This window comes from Lissotriton vulgaris, chromosome 1_1, assembly GCF_964263255.1.
Source record: "Lissotriton vulgaris chromosome 1_1, aLisVul1.2, whole genome shotgun sequence".
In the NCBI taxonomy this organism is placed as follows: domain Eukaryota; kingdom Metazoa; phylum Chordata; class Amphibia; order Caudata; family Salamandridae; genus Lissotriton; species Lissotriton vulgaris.
Window position 1 is genome coordinate 1943530097 of NC_141685.1, and position 20802 is coordinate 1943550898.

Consider the following 20802-nt stretch of genomic DNA (forward strand, 5'->3'; position numbering starts at 1 on the left):
CCCCCACTAACATTAATGTGGCCCTCGGTCACACCAAAGACCAAACTTTGCGCCCCTTGGGAATGTTCCAAAATTCCTGAGCAAAGCTATTTCCTACTGCATGGAGTAGGACAATTTGTTGGTAATTTCTTGCTGTTTTCTGCATCCCTTTTTATGGAGTGGTACGATAATACTCTCTTTCCACGATTTCGAGATTGAACCAGAACCTTAGAAATAACATAGTGACCTCAGTAATTTGACCCACAGTTCAACATTTCGCTTATATACAGCTATCGGAATTTCATCTGGGCCCTTGGCAGCAGCAGATCTTGCTCTGTTTATATAGCCAACTATTTCATCATGATTTGGAGGAGGAATATAGGTGCACAAATGGTGGCAAAACTCAAATGTTCATGTACCCACATTTTTCTTATAGAGATTTGAAATGTAATCTACCCAATCTTGAGCATCCATCACATTTGCAGAAGCTTTAATTTGTGAGCAGCAGTTTAGGGCTACAGATCGCCAGAATGACCTTGATTTTTTGTGTGTAATACGATGGGGGTGGTGCCAGTTCAGATCCCAACTGTCTTTTCCTTTGAGCTGCACCAATCTTGCTTTGTTTCTTCCTAAGAGAACTTATCATTTGCATTTCTTCTGTAAAAAACGAAAGAAACTGTTTTTGTGTAAGTTTATTTATCTCCTCAGACAATTTAACTTCTGTGAGCTACTTCAATGGCTTATTGAAATGTTATTATCTTTCATATGTTGTACCAGGGTATACATGAGAGATTCATAGGAGCTTATAGGGTCTCCGAAAAGAGAATTATATTGTGCTAAATCAAAAGAGGTAACTACATTATTGAAAAATGTAATATGACGATGGTTCCAGGGGAGTCTAGCATTTTTTGTTTTAGTGTCAATTAAGCCAGTACCTGTTTTAAGCAAACAATCGGTGGTTACCGCAAGAGGCAGAGCAATTATCATTCGAAGACAGGCATGATCAGCGAGTATTGTATTTAATACCTTCATTTACAGGACAATATCAAATACTTTTCTAGATCATTATTAAATAAACATTGATTGAAGATCCCTTGAGGCAGTGCCTGGCCACCTTTGTCGGTATGTTAGGGTCAATTTGTCCATTTCGGATTGTAGCACCTACCTATGGGCTTCAGCTCACCCAAGAGAATAACTCCGAGTTTGTCTGCTCTGCTTGGGAACTGAGACTCTGGGATATTCTAACTTTCCTCCAAATCAGTGTTCACAATTGACTTATTGCAATGACCTTTAGCATTTAAGTGTCCATTGATAATAACAAAGGTAGTCCTCTCGCTATTGTTAAATTTGTAAGCTGCAATGCATTAGTGAGTAAACTGTTATTCTGCTTTCCCAGAGGTATATAAACATTAAAGAAAAGCAAAAGGCAGCCCACTATTTCATTACTCATTGAGAAATTGATTCTTAGGCACTGAAAATTATTATTGTAATATGAAATGAGAAGAGAGTATCAATCACAATTGGTCGAAAGTAAAATAGCGGTACCACCATTTGCATGGCCATGGATGGAATAAGTGCCTATGGCCTATGCTATTTAATACTTAGCATGATTTAACCACAAAGTCCGCAACTGACCAAATATCCTGGAGACAGATGACGGTTGCTTTTTATGCCTTCAAATAGTTTGTTTTTGATTTATCGAGCCAGACAGATTTGCTATGATTTGTTTTGAGATGTATTTTCTTTCGATGGCCCTGAGAGCCAAGTCCATAAGAGATTAGTATTCAACTGCTTAAACACTTTATTTTGATCTTGTGTTTTTACTGTTCTGCCGAACGCTGTGAATTCTACCACTACTGAGCAGGCCAAATTTGGATCCTGTGATCTTTCAAAAGAGTTGCTACTTTCCAAATCGAAGACTGCTAAGTCAAGAAATGTAGTTGCTTCTTTTCTCCCCATGCTACTTTTATGGGTTTCCATTATTGGGAATACATCATATGCTGCTCTTTCTGATAGCCAGCTTAGACCTAAAATCCAGTTTATTTTTTCTGGGAATGACACTCTTTATTTCTGCCGAGGTTATAAGTGTAACTGTTTCAAAATGTTGGCTCTGCTTAAAGGGCCAGCATCCATCAGAAACAGAGCACAACATCCATTAGTATTGGTTGAATTCAAAGATTATTGTGAATCACTTGACTGGATCACATTATTTGAAAGTGGACTACATAGTTTGGGAGATCGAAGTTGAAAACTCAAAGTATTATTATCATTTCCAAAACACTTACTTGATTTGAAAACTACGGATAAAGGATTCAGACTGGTACCAGTGGAGCATTCTGAAAATACCTTATTTGCTGGAACCGCTGTTCATGCTAGAGCTTCTCTCTCAGTAATGCAACATATTACTTCTGTAGGTGGTACGTCAGAGTGAGGTATTTAATTAGAATCTTGACTGAGTCCCCAACTCTCCAGGATGGACCTAATCTTTCTCCTGCTTTTTTTGGCATCCTCTGTTTTTTTGACTTTCCCTTTTTCTTTTGTTGCTTTTTGGCAGATTTCCTAAATATGTTTTCTTCAGAGGGTAACTCCGTCTCACTAGTTACCACCTTTTGGGGCAATACCTTACTATGTGACCCTTTTATTATTAAAAATCAGAAACCGAGGGATTTGGTTTGTAGCAGTTGAGGGGGTAAGGGGATACCTGCAATTTATCTATTAAGACTTTTGAGACAGATGTGGGGAGAAAAGAGGTTCCAAAGTCTATGTGATCCTTTTTATTGCTGTTTTTTTCTCCTAGGCTCCATTTGCCCATAATGACCCTCCTACTTGGACCATTATGTTTTTTTTTCCTTTTTCGCCCTTTTCCACGAAAGATGATTGAGATTGACTCAAGCTGGGAAGAAGGTTGTGTAAACATTCCTTGTGCTGACCTGCTTTAATGCCTTAATTTGTTATAGAAAAGCGAATAGCAGATCATGTTTCCAGTGTATAGTCAGAGTCAAATGTAGTTTTTTCCCAATAGTTTAGGTTTAAAACCAGAATGCCCTGTAACACATGTAAGGCATTAGAGATATGAACATACTCTCCTGGAGGGTGAGTGCTAAGAGCAACTCCGGAGTATTAGAAAGATCCTCCCAAGGTAGAAGGGTACTTTCAAAGAAAGTAATATCTCTCTTGGTGATGGAGTTCTTTACAGTTCCTCTGTAGCTTCATGTGCCCTACCGTTATATAGTTGATCATCTATATCCGGTAATGTATAATCATCTGAGGTTGGATTGGGATGCAAGTTATCTGTTTCTTTTGTGCACTTCCTCTCTTTTGTTCTGATTATCATCAGTTACCGATGTGGGGGCTGGTGAAGCGACCAATGAAGGCTTCCTAAAACCTGTTGAAAGATTTGCAGCTGACAATTACTGCCTGTGTGAAATAGCTGAACTGAAGTTATGGTCTGCTTTTTTTCTCCAATGCTTGGAAAAAATACTGAATTTGGGGCAAGCCAATCAATGTGCCAAAATGTAAGGACTTGCTCCGGACCAGATTCGAGCTTTTGGGGACAACTGATGTAAACTTTTTGAAAGACTTCACAGCTGACAATTACTGTTTCTGTCAACTGGCTCGACTAGCGTTATAGGTTGATTTTTTCTGCAAAGGACTTTCTTTAACACGTTTTGAGCTTTTGGGGACAACTGATAAGCAAGTTGATTTCAGGACTAAAATTCCTGCTTCTTAGATTTTTGTAAGTCATTTTTGTTCTTTTATATTGTGCCTGACTTTTTTCGAGACAAAGGGCTCTGCCACACAGTAGCTCTTGTCTCTATGCAGATCATAGCCCAGAGGACTCCAGGCTTAACATCTCTTAGTATAGTCTTGATTTAGACTTATATGTGTACAATTCTTATGCAGGTCTTATAAAAAAAAATATCGTGGAGATTTTTACTATATCTACAAGCTCATCAAAGCATTCTCATAACAAAAGTAGACCTTGATGAGGTGGGGTTGTAAAGCAAAGTGCCACTTGGACAATAAAGAATGCGCTTATAGAAAAATCCCTCTTGAGCGGTGCAGGAGATGATAGCCATCCGTTATTGCAGTGCCATTCTGCCGTAAACCTGCAACTGCACGTCTATCTATGGCTTCAGCTTGACTTGACCCCAGGGAGCCTGCAAGCTGCACCAGAGGCCAATGTCACCCCAGTCCGATCACCAGGATGAGAACCCAAGCCCAGCATTGCACTCGCCCGCTCCTCCCACACGAGGCCAGTCCCCCTGCCGTACTCACCGCTAAGCGGGAAGGGGGAACGGAGGGAAGACCAGCGGTGCACACAAGTGTAGTGAGGTAGGTGAGGCCTACCACGTGCTGCTATACTGGGGTAATAATGACACTCGGACACTGGATGGTAGTTAGCCGGAAAGACCACGAGCGGTCTTCCGCTTGTTTATTTATACCCCGGCGCGAGCCCGCCCCGGGGTTGTGCGTGCGTGCGTGGGGGAAAGGCAACATTGTAGTGGAGAGCCCGAGTGGCTCTCTACATCCCTCCTTTGTTTTAGTTCGTTCTGCCCTCAGGCATTCAACTGACAGTTTATGGAGATGTCCATGCAAAGTCCCTCAGCCGTTGGCTGGGCACCGGATTGGGCCTCAGGCTGTAGCGATGACTCCGGATCCCTGATGGTTCGGCAGCCCCAGCCGGGGTTGCACTCGGATCATTGCTCGACTCAGAGGCCCTTGGCTGACTTCGCTCGGTGCCGAGGCCTGGTGACATTGGCCTCGGTTGACTCTCTCCGCGTACCGGTCTTGGCAGAGGACTCTGGGACCTAGGGCCGCTTGGCTCTTCCAGCATCGGCTCTTCCTCTGCCGCTTCCTCCGCTCGCTGGTGTCCCGTGGCTGCTTCGGTTGCCTTTCTGAAGCAGGATACGTTCCGTGTGACAGTTTGTCCATTTCTCCTGGCCGTGATCATTGTCCCTTGTACCTTTTCAACTCTCCACACCTCTGGTTCAAACGGTGTTCGAAACTTCCATCCTGGGTAGCGATCCTTGACGACCACTGCGTCACCTTCTCGAATGTCCGGCTCTCTGGCACGGCGGTGCAGGCTTGCTTTGGCATTGGTGACCTGTCTCCTGGCTTGCGTGGCCTCAGTGTCTCTCTCTGCCGGCATCCACCCGCTCACCGTGGGTATGCCGTCTCTGGGGGCCCGCTTGAACAGTACGTGGGCTGGGGCGCACCTTGTCGTCGAGTGCGGCGTTTGCCGGTAGGCTCCTAGAAACTGATCTAGTGCTGTCTCTGGATCTTCCCCGTTGTCCACTGCAATCCGAAGTGCTCTGTTTATGGTCCGCATCAGTCTTTCCACTTCTCCGTTAGCTTGAGGCCACAGTGGAGTGATCCTTCTATGGTTGATTCGGAGGGATTCTAGGTATGATTGGAACTCTCGCCCTTGAAAGGGAGGGCCGTTGTCTGACTTAATTTCCTCGGGGAGTCCCATGGTTGCGAACACTCGGTTTAGCACCTTTCTGACATGTGGGAAAGCGGTGGATGCTATGACTTCCACGATGGGGAACTTCGAAAAGGAATCTACCAGCACCAACATCTGCCTTCCATCCGGGAAGCTGCCAAAGTCAATACTCAATTGGGTCCATGGAGCCCTGGGCGCATCTTCCGTGATTACAGGGGCTGGAAGGGGTTCGCCCCCGGTGATCGTGCAGGCATGGCAGGACCTTATCATCGCCTCTACTTGGGTGTCCATCGCCGGGAACCACACCTTGCTTCGTAGGCGCGCTTTCGTCTTCGCCATGCCTTGGTGTCCCACGTGAGCTAAGCTTAATGCGCGCTGTTGGAGGCTTTCTGGCATGACGAGGAGGTGTCCTCGCAGAATCACTCCTTCCTCTCCCACGCTGAGTTCACTGCGAATGTGCCATAGCTGCTGTCTCGCATGGCTGACCTCCGGACGGAGGCTTGCGGCGCCATCAAGGAAGCGGGCCCATTGGTTCTCCTCCAGGGCCCGGCGGACTTTCGTGAGGGTTTCATCTCCCGCCGTGGCTTCTCCGATCTCCTTGAGGGTCATGTTGTCAGGACACGCGGCCTGCGTGACCATGTGCACGATTTCTTCTACTTCCTCTCCGTCCTCGGTGGGTGGCGGTTGCGAGGCAACGTCCGGGTGCCGCGACAGGTAGTCGGCGGGATTGTGAGCGCCAGGCCGGAACACCACTTTGAAACGATAGCCCTGTAGCTGGACGGCCCACCGCTCGATCCGTGGAGGGGCTAGTCTTGAGGTTCCTGCAAAAAGGGGTAGGAGAGGCTTGTGGTCTGTGACCACGGTGAATTCCTGTCCACAGAGGTAGAGATGGAAGTGCTGGCAGGCCCATTTGATTGCCAGGGCCTCCCTTTCTATCTGTGCGTATCTGGTTTCCGTGTCTGTCAGCGCCTTGCTGGCATAGGCGACAGGCCTCCATTCCTCCGGACCGTGCTCTTGCAAAAGGACGGCTCCTAGTCCCACGGGACTGGCGTCCACAATCAGTTCAGTTTTCCGTCTTGGCTGAAAGTAGGCCATGGTGGTATTATCTAGAAGGCCAGCTTTGACGTCTTGGAACGCTTTGTTTGCGGCCGGGGTCCAGTCCCACTTCTGATCGGTGCGGGTGAGAGCCCGGAGGGGTTCCGCGACGGCAGCCAAGTTCGGAATGAACCGGCCGCAGTACGTGGCCATGCCCAGAAAACTGCGTACTTCCGTTGGGTTCCGAGGTGTGCTGGCCGCCTTAATCGCCTCCGCTTTCTTTGGGTCCACCTTGAGGCCTTCCCTGGTGAATGTGTAACCGAAGAAGTCCACTGCTTCCTGGTAGAAGGCACATTTGGCTCGATGCAAGGTCAACCTGCTGTCGGCAAGCCTCTGCAGAGTCGCCCTCAGGTTGGTGTGATGCTCTTCTAGGGTTGAAGAATAGACAAGGATGTCATCGCTCAGGTTGATGACACCCGTCAGTCCTGACAGCACCTCCCGAATAGCGTTTTGAAAGACCTCGGCTGCCGAGGATACGCCGAAGCTGAGCCTTGTGTAGCGACGCAGCCCCACGTGCGTCGAAAAGGTGGTAATGTACCGGCTGGCGGGCTCCAACTCTAGCTGGTGATATCCGGAGTTAAGGTCCAGCTTCGAAAACCACTTTGCCCCGTTGAGGTCCGCTATGATGTCTTCCATGGTGGGGGTGATGTGCCTCTCACGCTTCACGGCTGTGTTCGGAAGTCTCATGTCCACACATAGGCGAATGGCTCCTGGTTGCTTTGGTTTGGGGGCAACGACCAACGGGGAGACCCAGGGTGTCGGTCCCGACACTTTCTCAATCACCCCCAGCTCTTCAAGCTTCCGCAGCTCCTCCTCTACTTGTGGCCGTAGGTTGAAGGGCACCCGCCTATGCCTGAGTGCGACGGGCCTCACAGTGGGGTCTATGTGAAGTTTGAACTTCCGCCCCTTGAGTTTGCCGAGTCCTTTAAACAGTTCTGGGAAGTCTTTGAGCATGAAGTCCGCGTGTGCTTGATGCACCTGGTTGGCGAAGAATACCAGGCCGAGATCCTCCGCGGTGTGACAACTCAGGAGGGTGCCTTTCTTGCCTTCGGTGATATGGAATTTGGTCTCGGTGGAGTATTCCCCATTGACGACTGTGGTTTGTATTACCCCTCGGAGAGGGAGCGGTTCTGTGCTTCCATAAGTGTATATCCTTGCCGTGGACGGCGTTAGCGTCGGTTTCGGGGACATGCTGTCGTATTGCTCTGAGTCCATGACGTTGACAGACGCTCCGGTATCAATCAACGCGTTGACATTCGTCCCGTCCACAGTGATGGAGCACATGGGCGGTGGCCTTCGTTTTGTAGATGCCCGGCTGACGTAGGAGACGATGTATACCTCGTCATCTTCATCGTCCTCGTATCTGGGCCGACGGTCTTGTGCTTCGGTGTCCGGCGGGGGTCGCTCCTGGTCGAGCGATAGCTGGTGAATCCGCTGCGTCACCGCACGGGCACGTGGTCCTGCTGATTTGAATTTGCCACCTCGGCAGACGGCGGCAAAATGGTTGAGGCGCCCACACTTGAGGCACGTCTTGCCTCTTGCGCTGCACGTGGCGGCGGTCGGGTGGTCTTCTCCGCAATACCCACAGCGGTTGGTTCGTGGAGGGCCTTGTCGCTGCCTGGCCGGTGGGAATCGCCGGTGAATGGCGTCCACTCGCTCTTCTTTGATGGTCGGGGTTCGCGCCATCGTTGGGGCAATGACTGGAGTGCGCAACGCCACCTCCATCTCTTCAGCCCTCGCATCCGATAGTTCATGCGATCTGGCCAGGACGAGGATCTCGTCAAGTGAAATCCCTGGTTGCCTGAGGATCAACTTTCTTAGCAGCTTCGACTTGCATCCGACAATTATTTGATCCCTAATTTCTTCCCTGGGGTCCGTGAACGGGCACGTGCTCGCAAGTCGGCGGAGCCGAGCATAATACATGTCGACGGACTCAGATTCAGTCTGCCAGGCGCGCTTAAACTTAAATTTCTCGAAGTCGTTGTTTAGCTGTGGATCAAAGTGGGCGTTCAGGGCCGCGACCGCGGCGTCGTAGTCGTCGTCCTCGGCGCCGGTGTTCGGGAGTGACTCGAATAGGTCATAGATTTCTTGACCCCCGTAGAGGATGAGTAGAGATCTCTTTACCGAACCATCAGTTTCTCTAGTTCCCTTGAAATAAAGATTGAGGCGCCCGACCCACGCCCTCCAACGGAGGGCGGCCGTTGCTGGATCCGACGTTTCGCTGAATGGCGGGATGGGCGCCGCGCCAGCATGCAGGTGGGCAGGCTGAGCAGGGGTCGTGGGCCCGGCGGGGGCCTGGTTTCCCACCAGGGTGTTGGCCTGTGGGATGACTGCAGGTGGCGGCGGCTGGACAACGCCGTCTTGTGCTGCGCCGACGTCCTGGTTCATGGTGACGCTGTGTGTGAGGAAGTATGGTGCTTTCCGGGGTCGTGGCGGGGGACTGCTGCTGTCAGGTGTCCTTGAGTGCAGTGACTGAGTCTAGTGTTCCCCCTTTGCCTTGGTCTGACGAGACCACAGGGTTGCAGGCTTTCCAAATGACATGCAGTACATGCAGGGGCGAGGTCCGAATTGCTTTAGCCAAGGCTTGTTAGGCTTCGGAGTGTTCACTGTCCCCGGGTGTAGTCAGCCTGAATTGCCGCTGCCAGTGCTTGATTGGACTGCGGGCAGCTTGACGAGGGGGAGAGAGAGAGAGCAGCGCGGAGCCCCGCGCGCACAAGCAGCAGAGGCGTCTCCTGAAGAGAGGGAGGGGCGGGCCTGCTCCGGGCCGCGAACACGTGGTCCTGCCGGTGTCTTGACTCTCGCCGGCCGGCAAGATGAAGGGGCGCGGTGAGCGCGCGCAGGCGGGGCAGAAGGATCACTCACCCGCAGGAGGCGAAGGCTGCGCACCGTCACCGCGAGTCCCGCCAGCTGAAGGCGCACCCTCACGGGTGACGCGTGGGCGGGTCTCGGCTTCAGGGCACGGCGAGCCGGATCAGCTGGGTACCGTAGCCAGGGCACACGCAGCAGGATGTGCAAAAGGCGGTGGGCACGCGTGGCATACGACCGCCTCGTCGCCAATGTAGTGAGGTAGGTGAGGCCTACCACGTGCTGCTATACTGGGGTAATAATGACACTCGGACACTGGATGGTAGTTAGCCGGAAAGACCACGAGCGGTCTTCCGCTTGTTTATTTATACCCCGGCGCGAGCCCGCCCCGGGGTTGTGCGTGCGTGCGTGGGGGAAAGGCAACATTGTAGTGGAGAGCCCGAGTGGCTCTCTACAACAAGCACCACCCTGCCACTTCTGTGGACCTTCAGTTCTTCATCTCCTGTACTGCTGAAGTTCAGTTCAGCTGTGACACATCTCAGGCATCTTGAGCAAACTCCCGCCCGGTAGGAGGAGCAGTCCGTGCAGTCCCCCCAGTTCTAGACTGCTGTATCCGAGACACAACTTGCAGAAACTGTTTTCGTCGTCAAGGTGGGAGCAAATTAATTTAAAACATACACTGCCGGCCACTCCGCCATTGTAGCATTCTATTTTTTTTTAATGAAAAAGCAGTGACCGTGATATGCTGTTTTCTCCCAGCATGTGGGATGCATTGTTAGTTTTTTTCCTCTTCGGAATCACCATAAATGAAATAAATAGATTTAGCCTTCCGATGCCCTATCCAAATGATGCCGGTCGTGTCTCTGTTATCAGTACCACAGCTCATCTCCTCCTCTGAATGAGGGACGGTAACTGAGCACTGGTCATCCATCAATTTCTGAAGTATGTCCATTACTACCAACCTTTAAATGAACCCTTTGTTTTGCGTAATTCTGTAGGGATATTGCATCCATCAGTAACATGGGCATGTACATACTGTCAGCAGGAGCTCAAAAATGTAATTCAGTCACTACACAGGCAACCTTCCAACACTGAATTAATAATATAGTCTCTTTCTTCTACTGTTAGCCATTTGTGGACCTTATGTTAATATCTGAGTTGTTCTTGGCAAGTCTAGAGACATTTTTCGTAATTCTGCCTACGTTGAAAACCGAAGCTGTATTTTGGTTAATGTTAGACGACAGAATATTTTTCATCGAAAAGGCAGCATGGGCAATATAATTATCCAGACGATGGCACCATCTGTTCACCTATCTGAACGTGTATCCACCGAAGATTCACGACTGATTTCCTCTGTACGTAGAAACTGTCATTTGTCGTTGAGTAGCACATCCGCCATTTTTCTGTGGAATCGTAACTTTTCTAAATACTTACAAGGCGCTTTCTTTGACTATTCTTCCAATCCATATCTAACGTCTTGTGGGGATTGACTGATTTGAAATCTAAATATTCACTATATCTGTTTCCTGAACGATCGATTAAAGTTTTATTTTTATTTAAGTATTGTCGAGGAAAGCCATTAGCATGCTATTTTAAGAGGCACATTTTTTGTAAAAATTGCGTCACAGTTGATATCCCCTTTGGTTTTCATACAGAATGTTTTTTTCTCCTAATGTGAGGGTGGATCAGTAAATAAATCAGTTATCCCGTATTCAGGCATGTAACCAGACCATTTTGGTTTTGTGATGTTTGTTCCTTTGTAGTGATCCTTCTAGTGGACAATATGAATCGATGCATGTTCCGTGGAACTTGAAAAGAAAGTTGTAGATGTCCTCCTATGTAATCGTGTCACATGTCCTTGTAGAATCCATGGGTTTCCAGTTTTAAAGAGGGTGGGGATTAAAGTGCTAATGAAATCTGCAGCACGTAAATCATGGGTGATACTTTCATCAAGACACTATATCCCTTTATCCCTGGCTCTTTTCCAGCTTTGTTCTTTCGTGATACCGTCACCACTATAAGAATGTGTTTGTGTGATTTATTCTTCTTACTTTATTTCTGTGAATTAATAGGACAATATACGATTAAATTTACTGTGGCAAATATTATAGCCTTATAGGCCGCCGCTATTAAAGGCCCGCCGCAGCATTAAAGGCCCGAGCCGAAGGCGAGGGACTTTAACCCCTTCACTGCGGCGGCTATTCCGCCGCAGTGCTAAGGGGGGAGGTCGGCCAAGCGGCGGGCGCATGCTGGTGACGGAACCGCTCCGTCACCAGCGTCGGTTGCGCTGTGCTTATGACGTAGCGGTTCCGTCATGGCCCCGCCCGCTCAATAGAATGCCCAGCGCAGGCGCGGAATCCGCGACGTGCAGGCGCGTCGGGCAGGCCATGACGGAACTGTTCCGTCATCAGCACAGCGCCACCGCGGCTGATGACGGAGCGGTTCCGTCATCAGCAGGGGAGGGGTTAACAAGGCAGCAGGACTTTAATAGACGGTATAGCCCTGCTACGAATGGCTATAAGGCTATTAGAACATTCTGCCACTAGAGGGCAGAATGTTCTAACAAATAAAACAAAGCCTTCAGGGAGCGTATCCACTCATGAGTCAGTGAGGTTCATCCAGTACGAGCTTTGTCAAGATGCACCCTGCAATAGAGACGGTACATTGGTGCCGGATCAAATAAGAGACAATGGAGAAAGCAGCATACAGTGCTAGTATAGGGCAGAGCCGTGGCATTAGCGCTAACACCATACAGGAAGGCAGGACTGTCCCATTGCTTCATCCCCCTATTACATGTCTTCCTCTTGTGAAAGCCATCCCTCCCTCCCCTCACACTCATGTTTATTTTTAATTTATACTGCTGCTGTGCCTGGCTGTTGTTCCCAGCTCACCTGATCTGGGTTCCTTAACCTCTCCCACTAAGGCCTGCACTCTTCCATTACTGATGCTCATAGTGCTGCTGTCTTCACTCTCGTCTCTGGCCCAATGTGCTGTGCGGTTTGCTTGTGAAGCATTCTTCGCTCTAAAATATCCTTACCTTTGAGAACGTCCCTGATGCCTGTAATAAATAATTGTATGTCGGTAACAGTGAATTCTGTCTACTTGTTCATTTAGCAATGTACTGTAATGTTCAGCAAGAAAGAGCGTCACTTTGCAAAAATCCCGTACAGTTTTCAGAGGCTTTAACTTGGCACCTTAATTTCATTTTTATTACCTGTCCCTTCCTACATTTTACTTTAAAAGAAAAAAAATCTATTAGTTTATGTTGGGTGGACTGAGTGGACTCTGATGCCAGTTCCATTATGTTTTCCAAGCCCTGTAGGGATGCCGCACTGGGTGTCTGGGAGGCGCTGGAAGTTTTGTAGTCTCCGTCGGTCAATTTTTCACTCTAAACAGAGGCTTGTCTTCCGTTTTGTTGACGTCACGCGCGAGTCTGCCTTTCCTTGCATCTCCAAGCAGTCTACTTAATGCTGCCTAATGCTGCTACTGCACTCCTGCCCTGTCACTGCAGGCTGCTGGCATGTCCTCCCGTTCTTAAAGCCTACTGCTAGTCCTACCTTCGAGTTTGCAAAATCCGTTTATAGTGTTTGCATTTCAAGGGCTAAACACGGTGAAAGAACTGTGTTCTGTCTGTGACTTCCCCCCGGGGCGACCATCTAAAATGGCCCCAACTCCTAACGCAGACGGGTGTCCGACACCAAATATTGTCTTATGTGTTTACTGCTAAGCAATGCGAATCTCTTTCATCTGCATTTAATTTTTTACCATTAACTCTGGTATGTCATCGTTTAGAAATCTTTATGGTTTCATCTACAAATCTTTGAATGTGACTAGGAATTTTGGACTGTTACAAAATGTGCTTCCTGTCTTTTGTAGGACTCTATAATGGTAGGTCTGCATACCTGTGGGGACCTCGCTCCAAACACTCTTCGGATTTTTGTTGGAAAACCTGAAATCAAAGCAGTTTGCAGTGTGGGCTGTTGCTACCATCTCATATCGGAAGAATTTGAAGTCCAACCTGAAGGTAAAATATTTCCTACACATAGGCAAGCTATTCCAGACCTTTAGTTTCAAGTGATGAATACATTGTACGGATGCAATACAGTGTTTTTTATGTAATGAAACCATGTCAACTTTCCGATGATTATGTTTGATGATGATTGTTTCTAATTCCACCAAAACAGCTCTAGAGCAAGAACTTTAATTGACTCTGCGAAAATGATGCATGGGAGTTTCGTGACTCCATGTTTCCTACCAAAAAGTCAACTTGTGAAGTAATTTGTTGCACAGTTGTTGGTGCCATAAGGCAGCTGCTGAAGTCTTAATAATGTGTCCAGCACCAAAGTGGCCTCATAGTAAACAGTGATCAATTGCATTATCTGCCAGTGCTTTGTGCTATAGGCTGCTGTGGAAATTCATTTCATGTCTTTTAATTCTCTGGGGTTGACTGCCCCTTTCCATCTGCCACATGGAGATGCACCGTTCAGTGACTATTAGTCTTTGTGTCTCTTTATCACTGACTAGATGCTGTCCTAGGTGTCTAGTAACTGTGGGGTGTGGAGCAGAACAGGCCATTTTATCCTCTGCTTCCGCCTCAGTTCACTGCTGCTCCCCAAATTTAAGTTGCTCTCTATTTATCACGTTATGTTGGACTCTGTGATATAAGTACAAGCTAGCTTGTGGTAATAGCACAAACAGCCAACATAGTATTCTTTATTTCACAGGAAACCATTACAGAACCTCACTCACTGAAAAGCACAACTGGCTTGATAATTTTGTCACCCATCTCACTAGTGTTTGGTTAAGTCACCAGCCTGCTGGATAAAAAAACACTGTATATTTGTGTCATCTTTGGGGGTGGTGTAAATACACCCTGCTGCCCACACAAAACATTTAAGTCCCATGCCATTGCTGCATTATCTGTATAATCTCCTGTGGCCTTGCAGTAAAGGTGAATAGTGTTGTTGGGTGAAACCAATTTTACCAATACTATTTTAGATCAAGAGCACACGCACTGTAACAATGAATGGCAGTTCAAATGCCAGAAAAAGCGGTGTCAAGAAAAAATGCAAAAAATCTGTGGTGTGTGAACAAAGGACAAGGGAACCCTGTAAGTCAGAAGGCACCAGGAGTAGCAATTTGCTATTAGAGACAACGGTCCCTATCTAGGTGAATATACAATCATAACCACAAGACTACAATCTGTGTTGGGTATGTTACTGTCCAAATGGAAGGTATTGTATTTATTAAAAAAATTAAATAAACAAGAACCAACATATACTATCATGTAGTGAGCAGGAAATGACGGGGTACTGGAAATCAGCCAATTTCCAGACCTCAGGCATATAGCTGCAAAGTGACTTTTGGTGACACATAAGTTACAGTACTCACAGTTGAAAAAATATGAACATAAATCATAAGTAACGGTATGGAGTCAAGATGTAGTTGTTGGCGACGTTTCGATCCCCAACAATGGTTATGGGATCAACGTCAGGACAGGAGAATCAAATGCCTGATATGGTTGCTGTAAATCCGGGATGTGGACCACCAGTTTATGTGGTGTACAAGGGCTAATGTATGGCGTCGTGGCACGGTAACTTGGGCTAGTTCAAGGGATGTAGACTTTCCATTTGGTGGCTTTATTTGTTTTAGGCTTACCAGCTTGAGTTCGTGCCCACAAGGAGCAAAGTCTTTTCGCACTAGCTCTCCTTGTATTCTTCCACGAGTGCTCCTTTCTGTAAACAGGCCTGTACACCTTGTTCTAACCTTGTCACATTTTCTGTGCATTCACAGAGGTCAATGTCAGCCTCTGTCTTCGGAAGGAATTGGTGTTAACTTTTCTTTCTCTGACTTCAAAATGAGTGGATTTATGTGACAATCTTGCTGGATATTGGTGGTAGGAAAGGGTTTATTTTCTAGCACACACAACATTTAAATTAACGGTTTAAGTATTTCAGAATGTATCAGAATTAGAAAAGAACAAACGAAGCAAATGTTTTGTTAATTCTGAAACATGTTAGAAACAAATACTGTAATATGATCAAAAAAATCAATACATTAGGCGATGCCATTTCCACACATTATTGTTTGTTTACTGTATAATTGTATTAGTAAAACTGTATGTCCTTGCATATGTAATGGTCCTTTCAATTGAAAATGTGTTGTCTATAATGGCAGTATGCTACCACAATATGCATACTCCGCTACCACACCATGCATACTCCATTCTAACCACAGCATTCTTCTGTGTACCACTCTACGCCCCAGCACTCTGCACCACTGCACTCTACACCACTCTTCTCTATGCTGATGCACTCTACACCACTCTTCGACACTGCATCTACACCAATCCACTCTACTCTGCACAACTCCATTGTAAGCCACACTGCAACAATACGCTCAATGTCACTGTACTCTATGCCAATACACTCTACTCCAATGAACTTTACTTTGTAGTACTACACTCTACTTCCCTGCCCTCTACGCCTATCCACTGTGCACCACTCTAATCTGCTGTGCACCACTACACTCTGTGCCACTGTACTCTACACCACTTTACACTATGCCATTACAGTCTGTGCCACTCTACTCTGCACCATTTCACTCTATTCTGAAACAATCTACTCTACACAACTGCACTGTACACCACTCTACTCTGTGCCAGTCCACTGTGCACCACTCCATGCCACCCTACTCTAAACCACTGCACTCTGTTTCAGTGCACGCCACGCCAATGCACTCTATATCACTCATCTACCCATTCTACTTTGCATCACTGCACTGTATGCCACTGTACTCGGTTGTTTCCACTATATGCGACTGCACTCTATGCCACTCCAGTCTACACCATTCTACTCGAGTGCACTCGATGCCACTCTACTCTATGCCACTCTTCGACACCACTATACTCTTTGCCAATCTCTTCTGCACCATTCCACTCGCACCACTGCACTCTACTGTGCACCACTCTGATCTATGCCACTGCATTCTACGACACTGCATTGGACGCTGCATTGTACGCTGCTGAATTCTATGCTACTGCACTCTATGCCACTGTACTCTACTCTGCACCACTGCACTCTATGCCAATGCACTCTACAACAGGCCAGTCAGCTCTACACAACTGCACTGTATGCCACTCTACAGTCCTCCACTCTATGCCCCACCAATACACAACATTCTATGCAACTCCACTTTACAACACTCCACGCCACTTTCTATACGCCACCAATATTTAGCCATGCTGAACAGCAGTCACGCTGTGTAGAGGGAAGACCTATTGGCATTTCCAATGCTTGTTAGTGCCTGTGTTTGTGTTTTTTGGCTAGGCTGAGTTCTCACTACAATGAGCTCTTGTAGAGAACTATTTGGTGTTACATTTCCTGCTCTTTTGGTCTAGTTGAGATTACTGGTTGGCATTCTTCCCAGTGGTTGGTAGCAGTTACATGTGACTACGTTGGCAAAAGCACTAACAGTACCAGATGTTGGATGACTAACCTTAGCCACAAATTGTTGTTTTCAGTGTTGTAGACAGTATAACAAAACCATATTATTAGATTTCTAGAGGTATGTTTAAAGATTGCAGTCACTAGTACTTTATTGTAAAAGCTGTAGCCCCTGGGTACACTTCAGGGACACTGAGCTACAGTGAAGCTTTGTATTTCTGTAAAAAGTTGCCTTCTATCTTGCGTTTGACTTGGTATCCCAGTCGTGAAATTATTTCCAATTGGCATTCTATACCCTGGACCACTGTATAGATTCACCACAGCTGTCCTCAAAATATAGCCTTTGCCAGTAGCAGCAGCCAGGAAACGGAGGTGGCGGGCAGGGGAAGGGGGTGTGAAAAAAACCCCCTCCATACTGTGGAATTTTAGTTTACGAGCTGAACATCATCTGCGCCAGCTTGTCACCCACGTACAACGTGCACAACAGCCATTTTAGGTATCATGGTCTCCCTGTCCACGATCGATCGCCAGCGCGCTCCTCTGACCCTGCAAGCATCCTCCGCGCACCCTGGCTCCCCCTCCCTCCCTCACATGAGCATAACCCTTCTCCTCCTGCATGACCCTGTCCTTGGGAGTCACGCCCGCGCCTGACCAGCACCTCCTCTCCTTCCATGAATACCCCTCTGTTGATAAACCATCCCTCCGCGCTTGATTGTCCACGCGGCATGAATACCTCTCCTTTGATGACCCCTTCCCCCGAGTCCGACTGTCCACACAGGTCCGAGGCCATCGCCTAAGCCGGAAGATACCGTTTACTGCCCCTTATTGTATGGAGTCGCTCCTCTTCAAAGGACCCACTATTGATCATGGCCTCCCCACCCCATGGGATACGATCAGGCGCACACATCCTAAGAATCGGCGGAACACTCAGCCGCGTGATAGCCCCCTCCTGTTATCAGCAGGGTGAGGACCTCTATTGTGGATGTATGTGGGGGTGGGTTTGACACGAGGATTATGGGGACGTCATTTCATAAGTTTAAAGAGTCTTTTATGCAATAAAGAATGCTCACATGTCATAAACCAGGGTATAAGAGGCCAGGCCTCAGAGAGGCTGTTAGAGCACCTCGAGACGATACCTTGTTGTCTGATCTGATGTGTTCTGCTCCGTCGGAATAAAACTTCTGTTTCCTGCCTTCTGGTCTCCGGCGCCTGCCTCATTGCTTGGTAATTTGAATGGTACAAAGGCGGTTAGCGCCAGGCAAATCTTGAAAAAGGTCATAGCCCTACCCTTTTTCTACAATTGGCGTCCCAAAGCGTGGGGCCCATCAGCGACACGTGGATCCAGTGGGAGAGGTCCCGACGACAGAGTGAACGACTGCAACGATCGGGAGAGCTCGTGTCCGATAGACCCTCGTCTGACAGCCGATCATCCGACCTTCACTAGTTCCGAACAGACCTCTCTCGAGTGATCTACGGTCCTGACTGGGAACCATCAGGAGTGCCACGAACATCACGAAGAATAGAGGACGATCGGGCGCTGGATTCGGAAGACAGGAAACCGTCCATGCGGTCCGGGTAAGGTCGTGTAAACACGACAAATTGAGAAATGATTGTTTGATTTGGATGATACTAGTATTACTCTTTTGTTGATCCCTCTGGAGATTCACCGTCTGCAAACGGAGAAACAACAGGCTCTCTCTTTGCAAGCAGTGAAGGATAGGTAACGCAGACTTTTGTCCCCATTGTAATCCGTCGTGCCTATCTTCCTCCCCCACTGTTTTCCCGAACTGTCGTTCGTGGATTGTTGTCTGGAGATTCTCTGTCTGCAAACAGGGAAGAACAAGGTCTCTCTTTGCAGGTAGAGAAAGAGTGGGTAACGCAAACCTTTAACACGTCGTACCCACTTATTCTCCCCACTGATTGTTTGATTGACCGAACATTGATTGTTCGATATTGGTTCTTTTGAGGTATTCACCGCCGGCAAACAACGGAGAATAGAAATATTCTGTCTAGTCTTTGCCCGCCGTGATAAGATAGGTAGTGCAGACCTTTGTCCCCGTTGTAACCCGTCATGCCTATCTTCTCCCCACTGATTGGTAGCCTGTTCAGCCCGGACCGCTTATTAGAGATGAACCATCCAGCTCCACTGGAAGGCACCCCTAATAAGGGCATGTTCACCAAGCATGGACTAGTCGCTATTGCCTATACTAGGTTATGGCATAAATACACAAAAACGGACCTCAAAAGTCAGTGGCCACTGATAGGTTCCTTTGATGATCAGAAAATAAAAACATTAGAAATAGTGCTCCAGAAAAATAAGACTATGCCCACTATGCTCGATAGTATCGGCATGTGGCGCAAAGAAACGGAACAGCGAAGAAAAAGAGAAGAAGCAAAAATAGGGAAAGAATTACGAAAGGCAGCCCACCTAGCCGCTAAGCAACTAGAAGAAGAAATAAAAGAAAGAAAGGAAGCTACACAAAACCAAGAATCAGGATCGACAGGTCAATGTCCCGTTAGGACCCCCTCTGTGCTCTACCCTGAATTGCCCTCCAAACAGCGGGCGAACGATGAGTTACTGCTAGGTCCCCCAATCTTCTACATGCCCCCTCCATATGCCCCCTGCCAACAGCACCTGCAGGCCCCGAGTGCGAACGAGAACGACCTTAGCGCTAGTGCACCAGCCCTCACGGCCTCCGCACCAGCCACATTGACAGCACCACCTGATGACCTCGAGACTAGCAAGCACCCACCAGCTAGACCAAATAGGTTGAGCAAAGATGAGCGGGATGGGATTGACAAAATAGCAAAGACACTAGTAGAACGAAGGGAGAGCGAAGAATACACAATGAACATGTATAACTCGCATGCCGACAGCCATAGACGGCATTTCATTTTGCGATTCAGCTACCACACCCTGAACGCATATGAGGATAGGTATCAAAGTAAGGGCCCCGCTAAACTGATAACGCTGTATAGGAAGGTTGATGTTGGAAATGGGACTGAATGTGAGGCAACGGAGCTCTTCATGCAGATGCTTGAGGTCTTCCGCCACCTCACGGAACAAAAACCAGAAGCCAAGGTTACAGTCCCTGAAACGACCTCAGTAGAAGTAGCCAATACTATGATGCCCATCAGAGAAGCGGCCCCTTACTGGATTCCGCCACGTGGTCTGGGAACAAACGATGATATTAATCACACAGATGCAAAAGGGAGGGTTGTGTACAATTGGGTTTACCAACCATGGGACCGACAAGATATCCTAACTTTTACACAAACTCTGCCCGATTTAAGAAAGAACCCGACAGCATTCTATACCGAATTGGGCACAGCCTTGGGTTCGACGATAATGACTTTAGCGGACATTGACTTGTTTTTCGAGTTATGCCTGCCAGCTGACGTGTGGAAGCAAATCCGGAAGGCTGACCACACAGATCTGTTTGGACATACCTGGAACCAACTCAGTGAACTAGATAGACAGCGAGAGCCTGGAAGGAAACCAGTAAAGGACATATTAGAACTCCCAGACAAATTAGTTCAGAAGTTAAAGACACTGATCCCAGAGCAAAAGGTAGATTGGTCGATAGTCACGGCCTGTCGTCAGAAACCCCAGGAAGATGTATCAGAATACTTCTCCCGATTCGAGACAGTGTTCTCCGACTACAGTGGCCAAGACATGACCACCGCAACCGGACAACACCTGTTTGTACAAAACTATGTGAAGGGCCTATCACAAGAGGTCTCCCAAAAACTGCAGATGAGTGAGAGTAGTTGGGGGGCCTCCAAACCCGCAGCTATCCTTCAGATGGCTCAGTATTACGAGCACCAGAAAAATGAGAATGATAGGGCGTCCGAGAAAAAGAAGAAAGATTTGAAAGAAAGGGTGATGATAGCCCAGATACAAGGTATAGCGGTCGGACGGGAACCCCAAAGGGGGAACTACCAATCGACCATCCCTAGGAATCCACCTCCTAAAGATCACACCCCAACACCCCACACTGGACGAAGAGACATTAGCGATGACCAATGTGC

At 47.8% G+C, this 20802-nt stretch overlaps 1 protein-coding gene across 1 annotated transcript in view; it reads left to right on the forward strand.

Annotated features, from left to right (window-relative positions):
• METTL25 (methyltransferase like 25) overlaps positions 1 to 20802 on the forward strand; it is a 619072-nt gene that overhangs the window by 199136 nt on the left and 399134 nt on the right. Inside the window, exon 5 of the mRNA XM_086919632.1 lies at positions 13202 to 13349. Coding sequence (XP_086775758.1) covers positions 13202 to 13349 — 148 coding nt within the window. The remainder of the gene's footprint in view (positions 1 to 13201; positions 13350 to 20802) is intronic.